The sequence below is a fragment of the Panthera uncia genome (genome assembly GCF_023721935.1).
Source record: "Panthera uncia isolate 11264 chromosome B3 unlocalized genomic scaffold, Puncia_PCG_1.0 HiC_scaffold_2, whole genome shotgun sequence".
In the NCBI taxonomy this organism is placed as follows: domain Eukaryota; kingdom Metazoa; phylum Chordata; class Mammalia; order Carnivora; family Felidae; genus Panthera; species Panthera uncia.
In genome coordinates this window covers 671,420-692,705 of record NW_026057583.1, presented here as the reverse complement: position 1 = coordinate 692,705, position 21,286 = coordinate 671,420, and the positions used below count along the sequence as shown (strand labels likewise).

The 21,286-nt window shown below is 51.1% G+C and overlaps 2 protein-coding genes across 2 annotated transcripts in view; both read left to right on the top strand.

The window, feature by feature from the left end:
- Window positions 1-7,267, top strand: part of PEX11A (peroxisomal biogenesis factor 11 alpha) — a 14,420-nt gene extending 7,153 nt beyond the window's left edge. Inside the window, exons 2-3 of the mRNA XM_049614277.1 lie at window positions 2,959-3,074; window positions 5,030-7,267. Coding sequence (XP_049470234.1) covers window positions 2,959-3,074; window positions 5,030-5,601 — 688 coding nt within the window. The 3' untranslated portion in view covers window positions 5,602-7,267. The remainder of the gene's footprint in view (window positions 1-2,958; window positions 3,075-5,029) is intronic.
- PLIN1 (perilipin 1) overlaps window positions 3,083-21,286 on the top strand; it is a 19,920-nt gene continuing 1,716 nt past the window's right edge. Inside the window, exons 1-10 of the mRNA XM_049614278.1 lie at window positions 3,083-4,981; window positions 8,801-8,930; window positions 10,662-10,720; window positions 13,488-13,692; window positions 15,399-15,481; window positions 16,809-17,073; window positions 17,388-17,560; window positions 19,255-19,443; window positions 19,882-20,127; window positions 21,134-21,285. Of these exons, the coding sequence (XP_049470235.1) occupies window positions 10,673-10,720; window positions 13,488-13,692; window positions 15,399-15,481; window positions 16,809-17,073; window positions 17,388-17,560; window positions 19,255-19,443; window positions 19,882-20,127; window positions 21,134-21,285 (1,361 nt within the window). The 5' untranslated portion in view covers window positions 3,083-4,981; window positions 8,801-8,930; window positions 10,662-10,672. The remainder of the gene's footprint in view (window positions 4,982-8,800; window positions 8,931-10,661; window positions 10,721-13,487; window positions 13,693-15,398; window positions 15,482-16,808; window positions 17,074-17,387; window positions 17,561-19,254; window positions 19,444-19,881; window positions 20,128-21,133; window position 21,286) is intronic.

Genomic DNA, 21,286 nt, shown 5'->3' with positions numbered 1-21,286 from the left:
TTATTTTATTTAAGCTTTTAAATTTAAATTTTTAGTTAAATTTAATTTTATTTAGAATTTATTTTATTTTTATTTTTTATGGAAGCAGTTTATATTTTATTTATTATTATTTTATTGTTTATTTTTGAGAAGCAGTTTATATTTTATTTATTATTATTTTATTAATGTTTATTTTTGAGAGAGAGAACACACAAGAAGGGGAGGGGCAGACAGAGAGAGGAAGACACAGAATCTGAAGTAGGCTCCAGGTTCTGAGCTGTCAGTGGAGAGCCAGATGTGAGGTTCGAACTCACCAGATGCAGGGCTCAAACTCATGAACCATGAGTTCATGACCTGAGCCGAAGTCAGACACTCAACCTATGAACCACCCAGGTGCCCCCAAAGCAGCTTATATTTTAAAAAGTTGCCCCTGCTTTTTTCTTCGGTCTCAGGCTATCTTAGGCCGTGTTTACATTTTGAAGACACGGTAAGAGTCTTAACTCTGAGGGACAGAGAAGGAATACAGGTTGATTTTTTTTTTCCTTAAGAGATTTTTAGCTAAAATAGGAAATAATTCATGCCTTTGTAAAGTCTATGTAAAGCATTTATATAAAAGCCTTCTTTTTGAGTGAGGAGGTCTTTTACTTCTTAGTACAGGGAGGGAGGGTATTTTTCACATGGGAGATGTGTTTCCTACTTTCTGGGGGACAGAGGAGGGGCTGAGTGTCCTTGTACCGTTGTTTCTTAAGTGAATTGTTTAAAATAATCATTATAGCAAAGTGGCACATTTTGGGGCAGCCTGCCCTTGGCCCCTGCAAGACACTGAGTGTGAAATAGTTTTGTGAACTATGGAACAGAGCACAGTCTGGAGAGCACCTCTAAGATACATGCCATGCTACGGAAAATCCTAAGCAGAGATAGTGCTTTAATCCTAATTAAGTCATGATGTTTCTTTTAGAAATTCGGTTGATTCTTACTCAATAAAAAAAAAAAAAAAAAAAAAAAAAAAAAGAAAGAATAGTTACGGTTGAGGTTTCGACAGCATTCCCTTCTCTTCTGGGTGTACAGGTACTAATACAGACAGTCCAATAAGACTAGCCCCAATACTGGGACTTTCGGAAGCTGACTTTATGCCAGGTACTGTTCTCAGTGCATCACAGCTGTACATTCATTTAACCCTCATTACTACTCTAAGAGGTAGATACTCTGAATTATTCCCCTTTCGCAGACAGGGAGACCGAAGCAGAAGGTTAATAGGTCCTAAGTGGCAGCGCTGAGATTTAAATCCACACAGTTGATTCCAATGCCCACCATTTTAACGGCCAGCCCATACTACTGTTGTAATTCATTTGATAGGCTTTTTTAATGATCGCATTGTATGTGAGCTTCATTAAAATAGAAGCCTTCAATTTCAGTGCACTTGGAATGTGCCCTGCAAGGTTTATCAGTGAGGTTGGTTAATAAAATAATTGTTCGGATGTACTTTTCTGTAAGATCTGAGATCTCTAGTACTCATTTCCCGATGCCCTTGGTGATCCATGGCTCCTGTGAACAAACTGGCATTCACAAAATACTACCTTGGTTTTGGATGCATTCCTGTTTTTCGACCAGGTCTGAGAAAGGGGGACCCATTGCCGTGACTGGCTTGAGCCCTCTAGCCAGGAAGCTACTTTAAAAAAATTTTTTTAATGTCTATTTATTTTTGAGACAGAGCACGAGTGGGGAAGGGGCAGAGGGAGAGGGAGACACAGAATCTGAAGCAGGCTCCAGGCTCTGAGCTGTCAGCACAGAACCCAATGCAGGGCTCGAACCCACGACCTGTGAGATCATGACCTGAGCTGAAGTCAGACACTTAACTGACTGAGCCACCCAGGCACCCTGGAAGCTACTTTAAAAAGGAGAGACAAAAAGATATTCTTTTTACTTCATCCTCAATAACAAGTTTACCGTTTTGGAAAATGTGCCACATTTTTATTGAGAATAATATTTGTAGCCTAAAGGGATTCAAATGCAGTTACAGAACTGTAGGAAACAGGCACCTACTTTGTTAATAGGCTGCCAAATGCATTTAGATGTTTGATTATGTGATATAAAATTTCTCGTGTGTTAGTAAGGCATTATTATTTGTAGTCATAACAATAATCACTTTATTGAATATTTAGTATTAAATAGTCTATATAAAACACTAGTTTTGAAAGACAAACATAAAAATATATCTAGGCTTATTCACGTATTGGTGTGTATTTGATCCTTTTCTAAAAAATTAAGCAATGTGGGGCATCTGGGTGGCTCAGGCTGTTGAGCGTCTGACTTCAGCACAGGTACTGATCTCATGGTTCGTGAGTTTGAACCCCCTGTCGGGCTCTGTGCTGACAGCTCAGAGCCTGGAGCCTGCTTCTGATTCTGTATCTACCTCTCTCTCTCTGTCCCTCCCCAGTTGCACTCTGTCTCTCTGTCTCTCTCTCAAAAATAAGTGAACATTAAAAAAAATTTTTTTTTTAATTAAGCAGCGTGCAAACAACTTTTCATTTGGTTCTGGTTTGAGTGTGTGTCCTATTAGATAAGTATTTGGTTAACCACATGATAAAAAGTTCATTTTAGGAATCTGAAAAGTCACTATACAGGAGAAAATAAAGAATGTGAATCTTTGCAGACTTGACCTGGGGGAGATTTTTGGGCAGTTCACCACTTTGGCTCTATCCATTTCTCTGTGCCAGCAAAAGGCGTTTTGGGGGGCTGCTCACCGTAACTGCAGAGTTCCCTTTCATCACCTTTGTGTCACATTTGCATCACATGCTCTATCTACCCTTTGGCCCTGTGGGGTCACTGTTGCAGAATTATGCTCTTGTAAGAACTGCTTATGTGAGAAATTGTCTTGGAAACTTTGCTGTTAGCAACACACATTTCTCCTTTCTTTGCTTCATGAATCAAATTTTATTTGGTTTATCAATCATTCTCATTTTTTGTTTTCCATTTCAGAGCCACTCAGTACACATGCATGTTGCTTAGATATTTGTTAGAGCCTAAAGCTGGCAAAGAGAACGTGGTAATGAAGCTCAAGAAACTGGAGTCCAGTGTGAGCACTGGCCGTAAATGTAAGTACCCTGTCTCTTGAGGGACAGTGGCTCCTGGTTTCGAATCGTCAGACCTTGTCATTTACAAAATACTCTGTAGATCATTCATTACTAATCAATCAAGTTTTTTGATGAGGTTGACCAGTAAGGCTGCCCTCATGAGATGACAGGCCAAGAAGATTGAAGTTTTGCTGCAGACCATTCACAGACACCCTGCAGACATGCAGTGTATTAGCTCAGCTGTAGTTCTTAGAATTACACAATGTTTTGGCAATCCCTGACATGAGCTTCCGGCTCTTGGAAGGCCTTTGTATTCTCTAGAACAGAATAGCTTGCCTTTTCCTTGCCTTTTCCCTTCTTCTCTGGAGGAATTACTAGAGGAAACGGTTAAGGTGGATCTCGGACTGTTTGTGGAGTGGTTTCATGTTCAAGGCAAAAGTGAAGTCCGTGTTTTGTACTCATCTGATTTGCTTTAATAATAAAGCGTACTGGGAAACCCATCCTTCTAATAACAATCGCATGGCTGAATCTTAGTGGTTTGATGAGAATCAGATACTGCTACAGTAGGTAGACAGAGGTGTTAGAATGGAATGTAGAAATCAGATGTTGATCAGTTATTTTGGAGCACCTGCTTTAGGTATAGTTCTGAGCTTTCTGAAAGAACTAAGATTACACGGTGTAAATAATGGTGTAAGATTTAGTGCCAAATATATTGGCTAGGATAGAGGAAAAGAAAGGTTTGGGAGGAGGTGGAACTTGAGGTGTGGCTAGAGAGAGTGGGAAGGAGAGCCTTCTTGAAGGGTGACTTCCTCCGTGAAGGCTCAAAACTGTTCATGAGCAAACTGTTGTATTGGAAGGTCAATGAGAAACGAGTTTGACAGAGAAAAGACTTCAGTTATCCAGCAGAGGGATGTTGGAAGGTAGGGTGAGCTTTTCTGGATGGCTTTGAAGGGTAGGATTAGAAGTTCTCAGATTCTTTAGTGTGTCAGAGCTCACTAGTCTCCGAGGTGCAGGAAAGACTTACCCAAGGTCATTCAGCTAGCTAGTGCAAGAGCCAGAACTGGAACCCAGGATTACTCATTACATATTCTGTTTTGTGTTATTGTTGACACAGTAATCCCAGGCATTCTTCTGAGGTAAGTCTCTTGAGGGTAGCTACTTGTGAACGTTTGCTCAGTCTAAGATAGAGTCCTTTAATGAAGGTACAGGTACTTCTTTTGGATGGTCCATAACGTTTAGGATCATAACTCATTCTGAGCAGGTGCTCGGTAAATACTTGTCGATTGATACATCCCAGATTCATCGAGTTACATGCTCAGATAAGGATATGCCTCACAGTGGTTGATTTCATTCGACTAGGAACACTTTCCGTAGCCACTACATCCTACCGTCTCTACTTTGTCTTCTTGACAGTAGGGAGCTGAAGGGGGTTTGAACCACAGAGATGGCAAGATGATAACGGCGTTTTATAAAAAAGCAAATCTTTTGTCTGGAAAGTAAGTAAAATCTGAGGCATCAGACTCTCCAAATGAATACTGGCATCTGGGTCAGAGAAATGCCCACAGTGAATTAAAGCTTCGTATGTGAAAATAATAATAATAGTCGCAGTAATGGTACAGCTAGACTTCCTGTGATCGTAGTACTTTTCTCCTAAAGACGTACAGGTGGTAATATTCAGACGTCACAATCCACACTCGTGATTGACCTTGCCTAAAGTATATCGTAAGCCACTGTTAAGGTATCCACTGGAATGGAGGTGATAAATTTAAAGTCACTGTCTTCTGTGCCTTCCAGAATCATTTTCCGTGTCCTTCGTGTACTGTAAAGTCCTTCCTTATTCCTGAACAAAGACTGAGCCTCACATGGCAGCCACCTGTCAAGACACCAGTGCTGGCCCCTCACCCTGAGGCAGGGATTCTGCCTTCATGGTACATACCAATTAAATATTTGTTAACTGTTGCGGGTTCCTCTTGCAGGGTTCAGGCTGGGCAACGTGGTCCATGCCATACAGGCGACTCAGCAGAGCATTCACGCCACTGCCCTGGTGCCCCGCCTCTGCCTCACGTTAGCCAACTTGAACCGCGTGGTTTATTTCATCTGCGATACCATCCTCTGGGTGAGGAGCGTAGGGCTCGCCTCGCACGTTAACAAAGAGAAATGGCGAATGTGGGCTGCCCGCCATTACTGCTGTTCTCTCCTGCTGAGCCTGGCCAGGGATCTGTACGAAATCTCCCTGCAGATGGAACAGGCGGCACGAGACGGGGCAGAGAGGGAGAAATCACCACCTCAGGACCCTCCGGGGTACAGCGTGGCCGACGAGGAGACAGAGTGGCTCCAGTCCTTTCTCCTTCTCTTGTTCCGGTCTCTGAGGAAGCATCCTCCCTTGCTCCTGGACACGGTGAAGAACTTCTGCGATATCTTGAACCCCTTGGACCAGTTGGGGATCTATAAGTCCAATCCTGGCATCATTGGACTCGGAGGCCTTGTGTCGTCTCTAGCAGGCATCGTCATTGTGGCGTATCCTCACATGAAGCTGAAGACGCAGTGAAGCGGTTTCGGGCTCGAGACTGGCACCTGCTTTAAAAGACGCCGTCTCAGGATGGACATCTGCGTGAGGCGCAGACCATGTCAGACTGTGCTTAAAGACGGGTTCTTGTGAGCGTTTAGTGACCAGTGATGTGAGCAAGGGCGGGGCCAAGAGTGGAGAAGGGGACTGCATGAAGATTTACACGTGTTTTTTAGAGTGCTGGAGTGACTTCTGAATTTCCGAGTATTTCCCTTTCATCTAACATTTGTTGAGCCTCTCTCGTGCTCATAGCGGGAGCTTACTGTCTACCGAATATATAAAAATTAGAAAAGGCCCAAAGCACTGAACACTAATGCACCGTGACTTTGGGGCCGAGAACCTCACTTCCGTAGATCTGCTGCTCAGCTGTCTCTCAGATCTAGTAGGAGCCTCTTGTTCCTCTGATCGGTTACCAGCCCCGCCCCCCGCCTCTGCATAGATCCCCATGCCAGGGTGCAGGGGGCTGGGCTGACGGCCTTGCATCACTGCACTCCTGTCCTTCCTCTGTCCACAAGGAGACTCAGAAACGCATCAGCCACCTTCGTGGTATAAACTGTGACTTCAGGTAGTGAGTGAGTAAGCAAAAATCAGAAGCACATAGAAAAGGACTGAGGTAAAAAATAATGTGCATGAGAGGTGCCTGGGTGTCTCAGTTGAGCATCTGACTCTTGATTTCAGCTCAGGTCATGATCCCAGGGTTGTGGGATCGAGCCTTGCACCAGGCTCCATGCTGAGGATGAAGCCTGCTTAAGATTTTCTCCCTCTCCCTCTGTCCTTCTCTCCCATTCACACTCTCTCTCTAAAATTTAAAAAAAAAAAAATTCTTTTTTTAATATGGAAGGTCACGGTGGGCGCCTGGAGGTAGTAGCCTGTGACAGATGAGGAAACTGAGGCTAAAAAAGTGAGGCCAGCGCTTCGGCTTTCAGACTCCCAGTCCAGGGTTCTTTCCATTATATTTCATTGCCTTCCTGGGTGAGTGGAAGTGTGAGACTCTCCAGAATCCTGTGCGAAAAGGCTTTTTTCGAACTTTGTTAGTCATTGGTTCACATAAAAATTAAAACTATAGCTAGATTTATCAGCTGGATTGTCGTATTTAAAGCCATATAATCATTGTCATCAAAATGTATGCAGTTAAGAACTTTTTGGGAATACTCTGAATGTGGGAATGTCATAATTTTCTATGATAAATCAGACCTCCTATGTGTGGGGAGGTTGGGGGGTGGGAAAGAGCAATAAGGGACCAGTGACAAGGCCGTTTATTCGTCTTGGGTGTTGAGCTGTGATTGCAGATCCTCCGATTTGAGGGCAGTGAGATAGCAAAATAGGATGCCATCAGGCAGGAGGCCGGTGTCAGTCCTGCCAGTAGAGCCGTTTCACTTACCTGAACGGAAATGAGAAAAGAAACGTGCACTAAATTTCCCAGGAATGTGAATGAGATTCTTAAAAACTAGACTCAGGTCCTTGGCTCTCTTATTTTTAAAGTGATTGATCAAGATAATGGGATTTGAGAAGACACTCGGGGAATCTTAAGAGAAATGAAAGCTGCTAGGTCAGGGCAAGTAAAAAGTTTAAGTAACCAATTCTACTTTGTCCAGATCCTTTGCTGTCATAGATTACTTATGTCTAATAAATTGCTAGACAAAACAGACTCCTGACTCTGAATGTGTTCTGGGAATGAGGAAGAGCGAAAAGAAAGCCAATCCAGAGACGATCAGAGTGGACTCGGTAGAGAGGGCTCCGGTACAAGGAGCTCCCGCCTGGAAGGTCCAGGCTGAGGAGGAGGGTGAAGAACGACTTAGGTTGGCACGTCTGGGTTGAAAGACCACTAGGATGATCTCCTCCGGGAGAGGGTCTTCTGGACCAGCTCTGCCAGGTGGTGGTCTGGCTTCTGCCTGGAGAAGTGGGGCTCGAATCTGCGGTCGCCTGTCACAGTGGCGTCCTGCTTGCTGCTTTTGTCCTCTGCACTTTAGCGTGAGCGATGGGGAGTTTGGGAAATGCCATCTCTTCTAGAATGTGTGAAAACCTGAATGGTACCCCAGAACCTCCCTCTCTGCGTTTTTCTTGCTTCTAACTAACCATCCCCACCTCCAAGCCTCCACATTCATGAGGGATTCTGAAGACCAAAGACATTCCTAATAGACGCACAGAACAACTGAACATTGTTCCCTGAGAATTAGCTCAACAACGAATGTCTGAATACCATGCTTAGTTTGGGGATCCACTTGTACACAAGAGGACCAAGGCCCCTGTGTTCATGTCGGGGGGTGAGGGGGCAGGTGGGGGGGGGGGAGGAGGAAAGGAAATAAACCTGTGTCTTCAAGCTGTGGCTGGAAGATGGACTGCTCCTGGGGGACCGTCCTAGGCCCTTTCACCACTTCTCCCCTCTCACCCACATTCCGCACTCCCGGCCGAGGCGGCCAAAGGACCAGCTTTGTCAGCAGAGCTTGCAGGCACAGAGCCCTGTACTCTCTGGCCCAGAGCCACCGCTCCAAAGCCCTGGAACTGCCCTTTGGCCCAGTTTGCTCTCCAGACCCAGCCTCATGGATGAATTGCCCTGAACCTTGAGGCGAGGTTTTTAAATGCTTCCATTTTTAAATGCTTCCTTTCCTCCATCACTGTCTTCTATTTTAAAAGGCCCCAGTCCAGGGGCACCTGGGTGGCTCAGTCGGTTAAGTGACTCTTGATCTCAGCTCAGGTCATGATCTCATGGTCAAGAGATCGAGCCCTGCCTCAGGCTCTGCACTGATAACTGCTGATAGCTCAAAGCCTGCTTGGGAGTCTCTCCCATCCTCTCTCTCTGCCCCTCCCCCCCCCTCAAATAAATAAACATTAAAAAATAAAAAATAAGGGTTCCTGGGTGGCCCTCTTGGTTAAGCGTTCGACTTCAGCTCGGGTCATGATCTCACGGTTCGTGAGTTCGAGCCCCACTTTGGGCTGTCTGCTGTCAGCGCGGAACTCGCTTTGGATCCTCTGCCTCCCTCTCTGCCCCTTCCCTGTGTTCTCTCGCTCTCTGTCTCAAAAATAAGTTTTAAAACATGATGTAAAAAAATTAAATATAGAAGTCCCAGTCAAATCAATAAGTACTGAACATACCACATATTTATTACTCCTTTTGGAGGCTCCCTGCGTGACTCTTTCCTCCCTTTCCTGACCTCTCATTCCCTGCTTTATTATATCACAGATACAGAATTGATGACCAATGGAGAAAGCTCCATTTCTCCTCACCTCCTGCCCTTCTCTGGTTGCCCACTGCATACAGCTTAGCCGAGAGTCCTCAACAGAGATAATGCGACGAACAATAAGGAAAATAAGTTTGTACCCCCATTATTCATCTTATTATTATTTTTAAGTAAGCTCTAAGCCCAACAGGGGGGTTGAAATCAGGACCCTGAGATCAAGACTAACTGAGCCAGCCAGGAATCCCCCCACCGCCACCAATATCCATTTTAAGAGGCCCTTAGATAATCTGAAAACTGGCTTCCACCATACTCTGTCATCTTTGAAGCCAGGAGCTAGAACTTGGGCCCCCGGCTGGTTTGTACTAAGGAAGGGATGAGAGGTGATAGTTCTTGGTTGTTTGCATGCTTCAATAAGTCAGAGGATCCTGGCCAACACTGTTTCAGACTCGGCAAAATCCAGTTAGCTCTCCCACGGCATATTCTGGTGGCATCTTAGACCGGGTGGAGTTCAATAAACTTCCTTGAAATCTAGGAATTTACAGAGGTTGAAACTGCTTCCTCAAAGGCTAGATTGTCAAAGAGTCAACCCCCAGCTCTGGTCCTCTTCTTGAGAGTAATGTATCAGAGAGAGAGTAGTACATTTGGGTGAGCGCTGTTCCTGCGTAGGTTTAAATCTTACTGTTCAAAATTCACTCTTGATAGTAAATAATAAGGGATGAGGGAAATGGGTGGAAAACAGTCCCACAGCACACTCTGAAAAAGGAACCAAAGACTATAGAACTTTAGAATTCATGAGTTTAATGACATATTCCAACACCTTCTTTCTGGAAGACAGGTGGTTTTTTTGTTGTTGTTTGTTTTGAGAACCGGGGGCCAGAAATGTGTTACAGAATGGATTTTTCGTGGCTCTGGAATAATAACGCCTCGGCCTGGATTTCCATCAGCTCTGCAGTCCACCTCCTAGTTGGCCGTATCTCCTTACAGAAGTTAGGGTACGTTCAGGGGGCCCTGGCTCAAATAACCATGACAACTGGCTGACCCAACGTTCTCTTCCTCTCTGCCCTCCTCCAGCTGGGAGGTGTTAGTTGCATTGCCCAAGGCTTCTCTGGAGCAGCTGGAAGGGTTTCTTCTGGGGAGACACTCAGAAGCCTGGGCTCTGTGGGACCAAGGCAGCATCCGCTAGCGTGAGTGCAGGGGCCCAGGAACATCTGCCTTACCTGCTTTGTTTCCGAGAGTTAAAGGAAAGAAGCTGAGGGTAAGGGTGTCCTGAGAATTTTACTGAAGATGAAGAGGCCTGCAGGGAAACCACTGAGGGAGAGATTACTCAAGGTGAATGACCAGGAGTGTAGGATAGATATCCTGGCGCACTAGCTTTTCCAGAACGCTGCTGAAATAGCTGGTTTTAAGAGTGACTGCTTTCTTAGTTGAGCATTCCGGGAAGGACCGGCAGATATGCTTGCTTAAAAAGAACAGAATTAATGCAGAACTTTTTCACCAAAAAAAAAAAAAAAAAAAGACTAAACCTGAAACTTATTCTTTCAGTCTCTTTTTGATCTTCATCTGGGAGCCTCTTCATCTAAAACCTCTTACCTCGTAAAGCTACCCTTATTTCTCATTTCTTACCCTGAACCCTTGTAAGAAACATCAGTCTTGACAAGTAGGCTGTGGGGCAGCTCCTCCCAGTGGGACTCCAGGGAGGGGCCGCTAGTCCTTGACATTCACCCTCCAACCAGATGCCTTCTGTTGAGGGACCTGGAGCCCCTAGGCAGCCTGGGCCTCGTCAGTGGTCATGAGAGGTAGGGGACTGACCCTGCAAGTGTCAAGCTGAGAGCTTTCTCATGGACCTGGCACTCTGCTTTGCAGCTTGAAGAGCTATGACGGCCATCAACAAGGGCCCAGCCTTGCCGGATGGAGACCTCCCCGTAAGTAACTTGGGCCTTTATGAGAAGGGAGGAGGGGACCACTGAGTGGGGGAGGGAAGACAGGTTCAGGGGATTTAGGACAAGATCTGTCTCGATTATATTCACCTTCCATTGACTATTATGTCTTCATTATTCTCACCCTCACTGCCTTTTGCAGGGGGCTCTTAGAGGAGGGGGCGGGGGAGTGCCTAATGAAAACTAAACACCTTGGAGGAAAGGACAGAAATATTGGCTGAGAGGTAAAGAAAGGAGGGGAAGGGAGCTACTTACTGAGTTCTAAACCCTGATGCAAAAGCCCCTGCTTTGTCCACCCAGGTGGGGTGTCGTTTGAGACGCTGAGCCGCTGTATTCTGTAACTCTGGGGCGTTGTGTGTGTTCTGTGCGAATGGCACCTCTCTGAGTTACACGCGGCACAGCCTGTGCTGTGTATGGGAAGGGGGCCGAGGAACGGTGTTTCCAGAGTTGTGTGTCTAGGCTGGTTTTCTCTGCGACTCGGAGCGGATTGACGCCTTCAGGTGTACCTGATGCCTCCGTGCAAGGCCTCTCCGATTTAGGCACAGTTCAAAGAGTCAATGAAGCTTACAAATTGTGCACCCCTATACTGCCCATCTTGTCCCCAATTAGGGGACCTAATTTAAACTAACCTTTGCACTTGGAATCACCACGTTAAGTTTTATATCAAATCATAGAATATAGGGGCACTTGGGTGGCTCAGGTCATTAAGCTTCCGACTTGAGCTCAGGTCATGGTCTCTTAGTCCGTGAGTTCGAGCCCCGCGTCGGGCTCTGTGCTGACAGGCCGGAGCCTGGAGCCTGCTTCAGATTCTGTGTCTCCCTCTCTGCCCCTCCCCACTCACGTCCTGTCTCTCTCTGTCTCTCCAAAATGAATGGATGTTAAAATAAATAAATAAATAAATAAATAAATAAATAAATAAATAAATCCTAGAATACAGAGGCATAAAATGAACAAGTGGGTCGGGATCGACCCTCTTTGGCTCTGCCTACAACAACCTCCGAAGATTCTGTCCAAGTGTTAAAATATTCTCGTTTGCAGTCATAATCTTTGTCTGTTCAAATTTCAAACTCACCTGCAAAATGAAAGCTAAAATGCCGTGGCCTGCTGTTCTGAGTCTCCTTGCTGGGTCTTCTACCTCAGCCTACAAATAGAGAGGCCAGGTCCTCTCCTCCAGAGCAGAACCCTGTAACAGGGACACATCTGACTGCAGAGAGAGCCCCCGCGCCTGAGTCAGACGGGGGAGCTTTCTCTTTTCACTTCCTATGTGGCGGTTTCTGAGCATTCCTGCGAGCGGACAGAAGCAGAGAATACCCCTCACTAGCTGCCACGGCCGCTCATCAATCCCGTGGCCGGTCTGGCCTCATCCACACGCTCACTCACTCCTCCGCCTTGCGATATTTTGAAGCAAATCACAGGCCATTTCAGGCCTCAGTTGCAATCCTGACTCTGCCACTTACTAGCTGTGTGATCTCGGGTAAGTCACTTCACATCTCTGAGTGTGTCCTCGCAGGCAAAGTGCTAGACCTCAGAGGGTCGCTGTTAGAATTCAGTGAGGTCTTGTCACCAAAGCACCCTGATCCGTGCCTGGGGTATAATGGCACTGAGGAGACGTTCCCTTGTGCATGACTGGAGTCCACATTCTTTCAAACACCTGTGTTTGTTCACTGAGAGTCCCAGGCGACCTCCAGTTTAATTCGGTGTAGGTGACTGCTGCATAGGTGAAACGCATTAGAAAGGACATGGCTCCCCGATAACAAGAAGTGACGGTTTCACTATACCCCATGTGCTCAGACCACATCTGGAATGCTGTCTTCAAGTGTGAGTGCATATATTGAAGGAAAGCAGCACTAAACTGTAGCAGGTCCAGAGGGGACCAGCAGACCAGGGTGGTAAGCTAAGTTAGGATCTGGAGCTATTGAGCACAGAGGAGGGACCACTAAAGGCAGACATATATATTGCCTTCAAATATGTGAAGGGCCAGCCCATGAATGATGAAATAGGTTTGCTCAGTGTTGTTCCAGAGGACAGAGGGTGGAGCAGTGGGTGAAGGCACATTGTAGCTCAGCACTGGCTGTCCAACAAGGGCCACGGCCACTCTAGGAGGGGCAAGACCCATCCAAGGAGACATCTAGAGACAAGTCTGCCAGAGAGGCCATGGGAAGGAGGCATTTTTGCTGCAGAAGCTCCCGGAGATCTGAACTTCCGTGATTCCGATCTAAACTCACCCCTTCTAGGTACAGCCCCGGCTGATTCGTTTATTCAGCCAACATTACTGCGCAGGTTTTAGGCTAGGCACTGGAGATGCAAAGAGGACGGATGGCCGGGAGAGAGACAGGTACACACATGATCGCAGCACCATGTGATGCGTGTGGAGACAAGCCAGGAGGGAGTGGAAGCTTCTGACGTGATGGAAGAGGGTCAGAAGCCTCACAGAACCAGTGAGCCTCAGGCCGTGTCTTGAGGGAGTGGCATTTTGCCCGACAGAAAGGGGCATGGGAGGGCAGGGGGAGAGTGCCCAAGGCGGGGACTGGCATGCAGAGGCCGGGAGGCCACGTCCCAGCAGCTCTCCAGAGCCTGGATTGTGGCCAGGAGAGCGGAGCAGCCTGGCTCTTGTGTTCCCCCTCTGGCCCGAGTTCCTCCTGGGTCGCTTGGACCCCGGCTAGCCTCACCGGTGGGCGCCGTGACCCTGGGCTGCCTTCCCGAGAGGCACGAGAGGGCAGAGGGACAACTCGATTGCCTTCTCTTCTTCCAGGAGCAGGAGAACGTCCTGCAACGTGTCCTGCAGCTGCCGGTGGTGAGCGGCACTTGCGAGTGCTTCCAGAAGACCTACACCAGCACCAAGGAAGCCTACCCCCTGGTGGCCTCTGTGTGCAATGCCTACGAGAAGGGTGTGCAGGGCGCCAGCAGCCTGGCGGCCTGGAGCATGGAACCCGTGGTCCGCAGGCTGTCCACCCAGTGTGAGTCTTCGTGGCCCTTGCAGGCCACCATCCGTCAGTCTGTCCGATCGATAGCTCGCTTGTCTGTCTGCCGACATGTCTGTGCAGCTTCTTGTCTGACCGCCTTTCTTACCACCTACATCCCATTACACAGATCATGCAGACGTAGAATAGCTACAGATATGGACATACATCTCTTCTCATCCTTACATGTCTCGTCTATCGCCAAGTTGGCATTTTCCTGGGATCACATGATAGGCCAGAGAGTTGGCAGGGGAGGGAATGGGCAGAGCCGTGTGGGCCGTGGTGAGAGTGAAGCCTGTGGTAGACCAGACACCCGGTTTGGCCCCAAATCTGGCGGCAGCAGGAACTCGTAGAGTCTGACACACAGGCAGGGTCCCTAGGTGCTAGGGCTGGCCCGGCAGGGCCTGGGGAGCAGGGGCACAGGAAGCTCTCCGGGCCCAGGAGCTGATGGGACCAGCCGGTGACAGTCCATGTGGCCCCTGCTATCAGACCCCCCCCCCCCGTTCAAATTGTCCTGCCTTATTTGTAAATACAGTCTCCAAAGCAAGGTGCCCTCTCTCTCTCTCTCTTGCTCTCTCTCTGTTTTTATTCCAGCATGGTTAACATACACTGTTATGTTAGTTTCAGGTGTACAAGATAGTGATTCACTAATTCCATACATCACCCGCTGCTCATCACAACATCCAAGGCAGGTCTCTTGACAGGGCTGAGGGAAATCCCAGCAGCACCAAGAAGTCTAGGACCTTCCACCATCCTGATTAGAGAATTATGGGTGTCTGAGGATTCTGCCCTGGGCCAGCAGCCTCCCTGCCTACAAACTCTTCAAATAATTTCCCTGGGTCTCATTTCGCCCAATCAGAAGATGGCCAAGTCATCTGGGTTCTCTGCTGCTTGAGAATTTTGTGAAGAAATGTCACCTATCTGGAGAAAGCATATGTGAAAGATTATGTGAGAGAATATAGAACCCGTCTCCATGGTCACGACTGCAGGGCTACATCTTCGGCAGCCCCTGGGCAGTAATCTCCTAGAAGCATTTGCGTCCCCTGGGATTTGCCCTGCTCTCTGGGGACAATTCCTTTCTCTTCCCTGTGACCCTCTTCCCGCTGCTGATCATCTTCCTCCTAGAGGTCAGAAGGAAGGGCAAGGACCGTCTGGGGCCTGGGCTGGCTGTGGCTAGGAGTCGGTCACCTCCAGAACGAAGCCGTGCCCACCCTACTCCCACCAAGGCCCCCGGAGGGCCCTGCTGCCCCTGCTCACACGCCTTCACTCTCCTCCTTCGTGCCCACCCAGAGTTCACCCAGAGAGGGGAGGGAGGGCAGGGAGGGAGAGCCCACTATTTGTTGGTCATTCACAGAGTTTCTGCCAGTTCCTCCTGCAAGGTAGGATCCATTAACCCACGTCTTACGAATGAGGAACCGGAGGCTCGGTCAGGTTGTGACTCCCCCGAGGCCACACTTTGCAGGTGCAGGCTCTGGGCTTTGAGTGCAGACCTGCCTGACTCCAGAGTTCCTACACAGAGGGAAGACACGGGCCTGGCCTCCAGGAGTTACCGCGGACTGGAGGGGCTGCAGGGGAGCCCCAGGTTCCCAGATGCGCTGGAGGCAGCAGGGCTGGGGGTTTTGAAGGCTCTGAGGCACCTTCCCTGGCACGGAGGCCACTGCTAGGTTCTCACGGCTCACCCCACCATGGCCCTTCACTTCCAGTCACAGCGGCCAACGAGCTGGCCTGCCGAGGCCTGGACCACCTGGAGGAAAAGATCCCAGCCCTCCAGTACCCTCCTGAAAAGGTGAGCCCCTTTCCTCTTCCGGAATGTGCCCCGTGTTCCGTTGTCCCGCTGCTCAGGAGGAGAGGGCACAGAGTGACTATCCATGACTGTCAGTCTTTCATTTCTGTGGTAGGCGTCTTTCCAGCTTGGGGGTGGCTGCTGGCTCCTAAGTCCACACAGCAGGCTTCCTCCTCTCCCTGTGGTGCCAAATGAAGGCAGCCTTCCTGGAAAGCAGGCCCCGCCCAGGGGCAAACTCAAACAGGAGCTTGGGGCGGGTCTCACTGCTTCCGATCCCACCACCCCCCCTGCCCTGCCCCATGACACCTGGTGGACCCACACTGGGCCACTTGCTAACTATAGTCCCCTAACATCCTGGGCCACACTCATCAGATCCTGGGGCTGCAGTCCCATGTCCTCAAGATCCAGTCCTTTGTGGACCATGAGACTGAAAAGGTCACTTTACCTAGATACACGTGCATTGGGCGTTTGCTAGGTAAGGGCTTTGGGGATAAGCTCCCTCCCACTGACCAACTATCTACTCATCCCACAACTATTTCCTGAGCCCTACCCTGTGCCAGGGGCCGTGATACGATTTATGGAGCCCTCCCATTTAATCCTCTTGTCAGCCCTCTGGGACAGGGCAGGGATCCCCTTTTTACAGATGAGAAAGCTAGTGACTTTTCCCTGGCCGCACAGCCGTAAGTGGAGGCCACGTGAGAGCGGGTCTGCTTGGCTCGGAGGCCTGTGCTCTTCACATCTTTCCGGATAAAGGGCACCTTTGTCACAAAAGGGCTCCCAGGCTAATAGGAGAGAAAGATCAGTTATTTCGGTACAGAACTGGTAGGGTGAGCAGCCACATCTCTGAGGCAATATAAACACAGGTGGGAATGTGAGCGGTGTTCTGAGGGAAGAACAGAGAAGGCATTAAAGGAGTTTGGGAGTGGAGGTGCCTTGTGTGCATGAGAATCTCAAGACGGGTGTCATCAAGGAGGTGGCCTCCGTGGGGGAAGGATGGTGAGGATCTTGACAGGTAGAAGTGGGGTGTGAAGCAGCCAGGAGATCCATGCACAGGGAGAACTGGAGCTCTTCCCCTTTAAAGCCCAGCGTAATCAAGAGGCCCAGATATTGGTGCCCGTCCCCGGGGCCTTTATTTTCTTTTTTAAGTAAGCTCAACGCCCAGCGTGGGGTTTGAACTCACAAGCTTGACATCAAGAGTCAGATGCTCTATCGACTAAGCCAGTCAGGCGCCCCTCGCTTGGGCCTTTAATTGAGGCCTTCCTGGGAGCTGGGCTCAGGGCTACCAGACCCACAGGCCTGACCCCCCCCCGCCCCGGCCCTTTTCCCACAGATCGCCTCTGAGCTGAAGGACACCATCTCAACCCGCCTTCGCAGTGCCAGGAATAGCATCAGCGTTCCCATTGCCAGCACTTCGGACAAGGTCCTGGGGGCCGCTCTGGCCAGCTGCGAGCTCGCCTGGGGGGTGGCCAAAGACACCGCTGAGTATGCTGCTAACACCCGAGCCGGCCGGCTGGCCTCTGGAGGGGCCGACCTGGCCCTGGGTGGCGTCGAGAAGGTGGTAGAGTACCTCCTCCCTTCCGCCAAGGAAGAGTCAGGTATCTATCGTTAGGGGGGCTGGCAGACCTCCCCACCCCCACCCCCCGGGAAGGGAGGCGCCTACCCATGCTGCCTGGGAATTAACAACAGGCAGCCAGGACTCACCCAGCCACTGCTCTGGAACAGGGAAGGTCTGGCAAGATATTTAGATGGAGCCACCCTAATATAGCCTCCTCTCCCCATTTGTAAGTGGGGTCACTCGCAGACTTGTGGTGGAACCAGGGTGACCGCTTTCCAACCCTAGACAGAGGACTAGCTTCCCTAGCCCCTCTCTGATCAGCTTTCCTCTCTTTTACCCCCAAATCCAACCCAGCCCCTGCTGCAGGACACCAGCAGGCCCAGAAGCCTCCCAAAGGCAAGCCGAGCCTCGTGAGCAGGGTTGGGGCCCTGGCCAACACCCTGTCCCGACACACCTTCCAGACCACAGCCCGCGCGCTGAAGCAGGGCCACGCCCTGGCCATGTGGATCCCAGGTGTGGCACCTCTGGTGAGTGTCTGCCCTGATCTGGCTGACCCCCAGCCTGGGTCCCTCCCACCCGACTCCACCTCTGGTCCTAAGAACATTCCCTCCTCCAGCCTGGCCTGGGACTTTTGGTCTAAGGACAAGAGGCCTTAAGGCGGTTGAGGGCCGGTCCTCTGGCTGCAAGGGGAAAGAAAGGACAGGACATGAACCAAGGGCAAGCCTGCCTTGCTAGGGTGTCTCTCCCTGTCCCTCTGAGTCCCGCCCCCCAAATTCATCCTCCTAGGGGGCCTCCTGCTGTGGACCCTCCTGCCTATGAGGGAGCAGAGGCCCCCGGCTGCTATCCAGACACTAGGGAGTGTCCCCTGTAAATAATCCAGGCCCCAAGCTCCTTCTGTTGGGGAGAGAGCCCTGGCCAGGCTGCATCCCTGACCGCCCCAGATTTCAAAATTTCCTTTCCAGAGGCTTCTCATTTGCATCCTACTTGGCCCTAAGGCAAAGCCTCCTTTTCTAGGTGCACGTAGGGCTATCTCCCCACCATACCCCCCTCCACCTCTGTGTATTTTAGCAGAGATAGACTGCATTTTTTCATAAGAAACAAAGACCAAATAAAGGAAAATAAAGGAAACACAAACAACATTACAGCATAAAGGTCAGCAAACAAAAGAGCCATTTCTGAGCCATCATTTGGGTGACACTTTTAAAAGCTCATCAGCCCTGGATCATCCATTCAAGCTAATGTTTGCTGAGAACGTGCTGTGCGCCAGCTTCTGTGGCTCCAGTAGGGATACAGGACTGGTAGTTCCCTTCTGTCCCCTGTACTGGGGGGTCATTTCCCAGCGGGGGCTGAGACGGACCCGTGTGCCAGCCTTATGTGTAGTCAGGAGACCCTACTGTACCGTGCAACCTCAGGCACCCTGTTCACATAAGACATACTGGTGTCCCCTGGAGTTGAATAATAAATGTTTGTGGAGCTCCCTAGGGTCCAGAGTGAGCCAAGCTGTGCCTCAAGGGGACGCTAGCCCACCTGCCCAAGTCTGTTTCCGCCCATGGGACACTGTGGCCCTGTTGATTTTTTCACTCTTTAAAGATCTCCAAGCAGTAGCTGCTAAAGCCAACCACACATACCCCCTAAGACCCATCGATTCGACCTGCCAGCAGTGAGAGCTTATGTCCCCCAAAAGACACATCGAAATGTTCCTATCAGGCTTTATCCTTAGCCAAGAGCTGGAAACAACACAGACGTCCATCAACAGCAGAATGTGTAAATTATGGCATGTGTACACGGACTTATCACAGGGAAGAGAAGGAGCTATTTTGAACGCGCAAGAGCACAGACGAATCTCACAACATGATGTTGAATAAAAAGCCATTCGTGAAAGAAAACACATTGGATGAGTCCATTTATATGAGGTTCAAAAATGGGCAAAACCAAGGCATGGTGGTAGAGGTCAAAATGTGGTCCCCCTGTGCCACCCACCCGCCTGCGTGGGTGGCACAGGGAGACTGGGGGTTTGAAAAGGGTCTGTGTCTTGATCTGTGGTAGTTACACAGGCGTGTGCTCAGGAAACCTCACCGAGCTGCACATGAACGATGTGCGCACTCCAGGTATGGAAGTTATCCCTCAATGACAAGTTTTAGGAACAGTCTGCTGGGGCCTGACCCTGGGGGTGAGGGGGTCTGCCCCTGAATCCAGCAGCCCGCGGCCTTCCGTCCCTCAGAGCAGTCTGGCCCAGTGGGGCGCGTCCGCGGCCATGCAGGTGGTGTCCCGGCGGGAGAGTGAGGCGCGGGCGCCCTGGCTGCACAGCCTCACGGCCGCCCAGGAGGAGGACCACGAGGACCACACGGACACAGAGGGAGAGACGGAGGAGGAGGAGGAGTCAGACACCGAGGAGAACAAGCTCAGTGAGGTAAGGGGGCGAGAAGCTGAGTGGGACCAGGATGCCTCCGGGTCCCGCGGCCCAGTGAGGGGACGAGAAGCAGAGGCACAGGGTGAAACAGGGTCTCTGCCCCCCCCCCCCCCCCCCAACCCCCCCCCCCCCCGGGGCTCAGAGACGCAGTGCCTGCCTCCTGCACTGTTCCCCTCACCTGCACACAGCCTCTGTGCCCCTCCCTCAGCTGACCGGCACAGCAGGTGGGGAGACTGCCAGACTCATTTTGCAAATGAAGAAGCGGGTTCAGAGAGGGGAAGTGACCTGCCCAAGGTCACACAGCTGGTGGCAGAGCCGAGCCTACGGCTGTTTCAATTTGGTGTCCCCCGTTCTTTCCCTTCTAGCTCTGGGGGTGGTGGGGAGGGGGAGGGCCAGGGGAGCCGCTGCAGGAGGTGCTGACCTAGCTCTGGCCCGCAGGTAGCAGCCCTGCCCAGCCCACAAGGCCTCCTGGGCAGCGTGGCCCACACCATGCAGAAGGCCCTCCAGAGCACCATCTCGGCCGTGATGTGGGCGCCCGCGACTGTGCTGGGCTCGGCAGCCAGGATGCTGCACCTCCCCGGGGCCCCTGCTGTCTCCTCTGCCAAGGGGAGGGCCATGTCCCTGTCGGACGCCCTGAAGGGTGTCACTGACAACGTGGTGGACACGGTGGTACACTACGTGCCGGTGAGTCCCGCCCCAGGGGCCTGGAAAGGACGGACACAGCAGCTTTGACTCGGCTGCGGTGGCCTTCCCGTCCCCAATCTCCCTGGCGGTCCTCCGGATCCTCAGCGCCCCAGAAACGTTTTGACAAACCACGGCTTTGACTGGGGGCCCTTGCCAGCCCCAAGAGTATAGAGCCCATGACCCTGGCCTGAGACCTTTCCCTACATGCCCCCTTCCGACCATCAGCCTGGGGTTGCTGGTGGCCCAGCCCTCACCTCAGCAAGCAAGGGTGTGCTGCTTCCTGGGAAGGGGCTGGAGGGAGGTTTCCAGGGCACCCTGGGGGCTGGGCTACGTTCCAGGGCACAGTGGCCGCCCCATCCCAATCCTAGCACCTAGCAGCAACAGGAAAAACCAAGAGACACCAGTACTGTCTGCTTGGGCGTCCCCGGGGCCCCTTCCCAGAGCAAGTTACAGGTTGTGTGGGCTCCATGGCTGCCAGCCAGGCGCCGGGCCCCTCGGGGCTAGCAAGGCTTGGGGGGCAGGGGTCGCTGAGTCACTCGCTTTCGAGAGGCAGGCCAGGGGTCCTGGCAGCCAGCCTGTTCACCTTGGGCCCCAAACAGGGCCAGGCCCGGGCACCCTGACCCCGGTGGGGACAACGTGTGGGCCATGCTTAGTGCACAACTCTGCCCCAAGGAAAGGTGGGAAAGCCACTCTCTTTCCACCGAGGGACCCTTGAGGGAGGCTCAAGGTGTCCAGAAACTGGGAGGAGGGGATGCCTGCTTTGCATAAGGGTCTGGCCTGTGGAGACCACTGGAGAGAGAGGGCAAGACATCATTGATCTCCCCTGGGCCCCCCCTTCCCCCCGCCTGTGTCCCAGGGCACTAAAGGCTCAGTCCTACACTCCAGGCGGTGCCCTCCCCCTCGAAGGTCGCTCCTGGGAGGCGTGGATGCGAGGGTCCCAGAGAAGCGGTGGGCGGGAGGCGCAGGGACGGCGGCCAGGCCGGGGCCCTAACACGACTGCCTTCAGCTCCCCAGGCTGTCGCTGATGGAGCCCGAGAGTGAATTCCGGGACATCGATAACCCGCCTGCGGAGGCCGAGCGCCGGGAGGCGGAGCGCAGGGCGTCCGGGGCGCCGCCCGCGGGCCCGGAGCCCGCGGCGCGCCCCCCGCAGCCCCGCGGC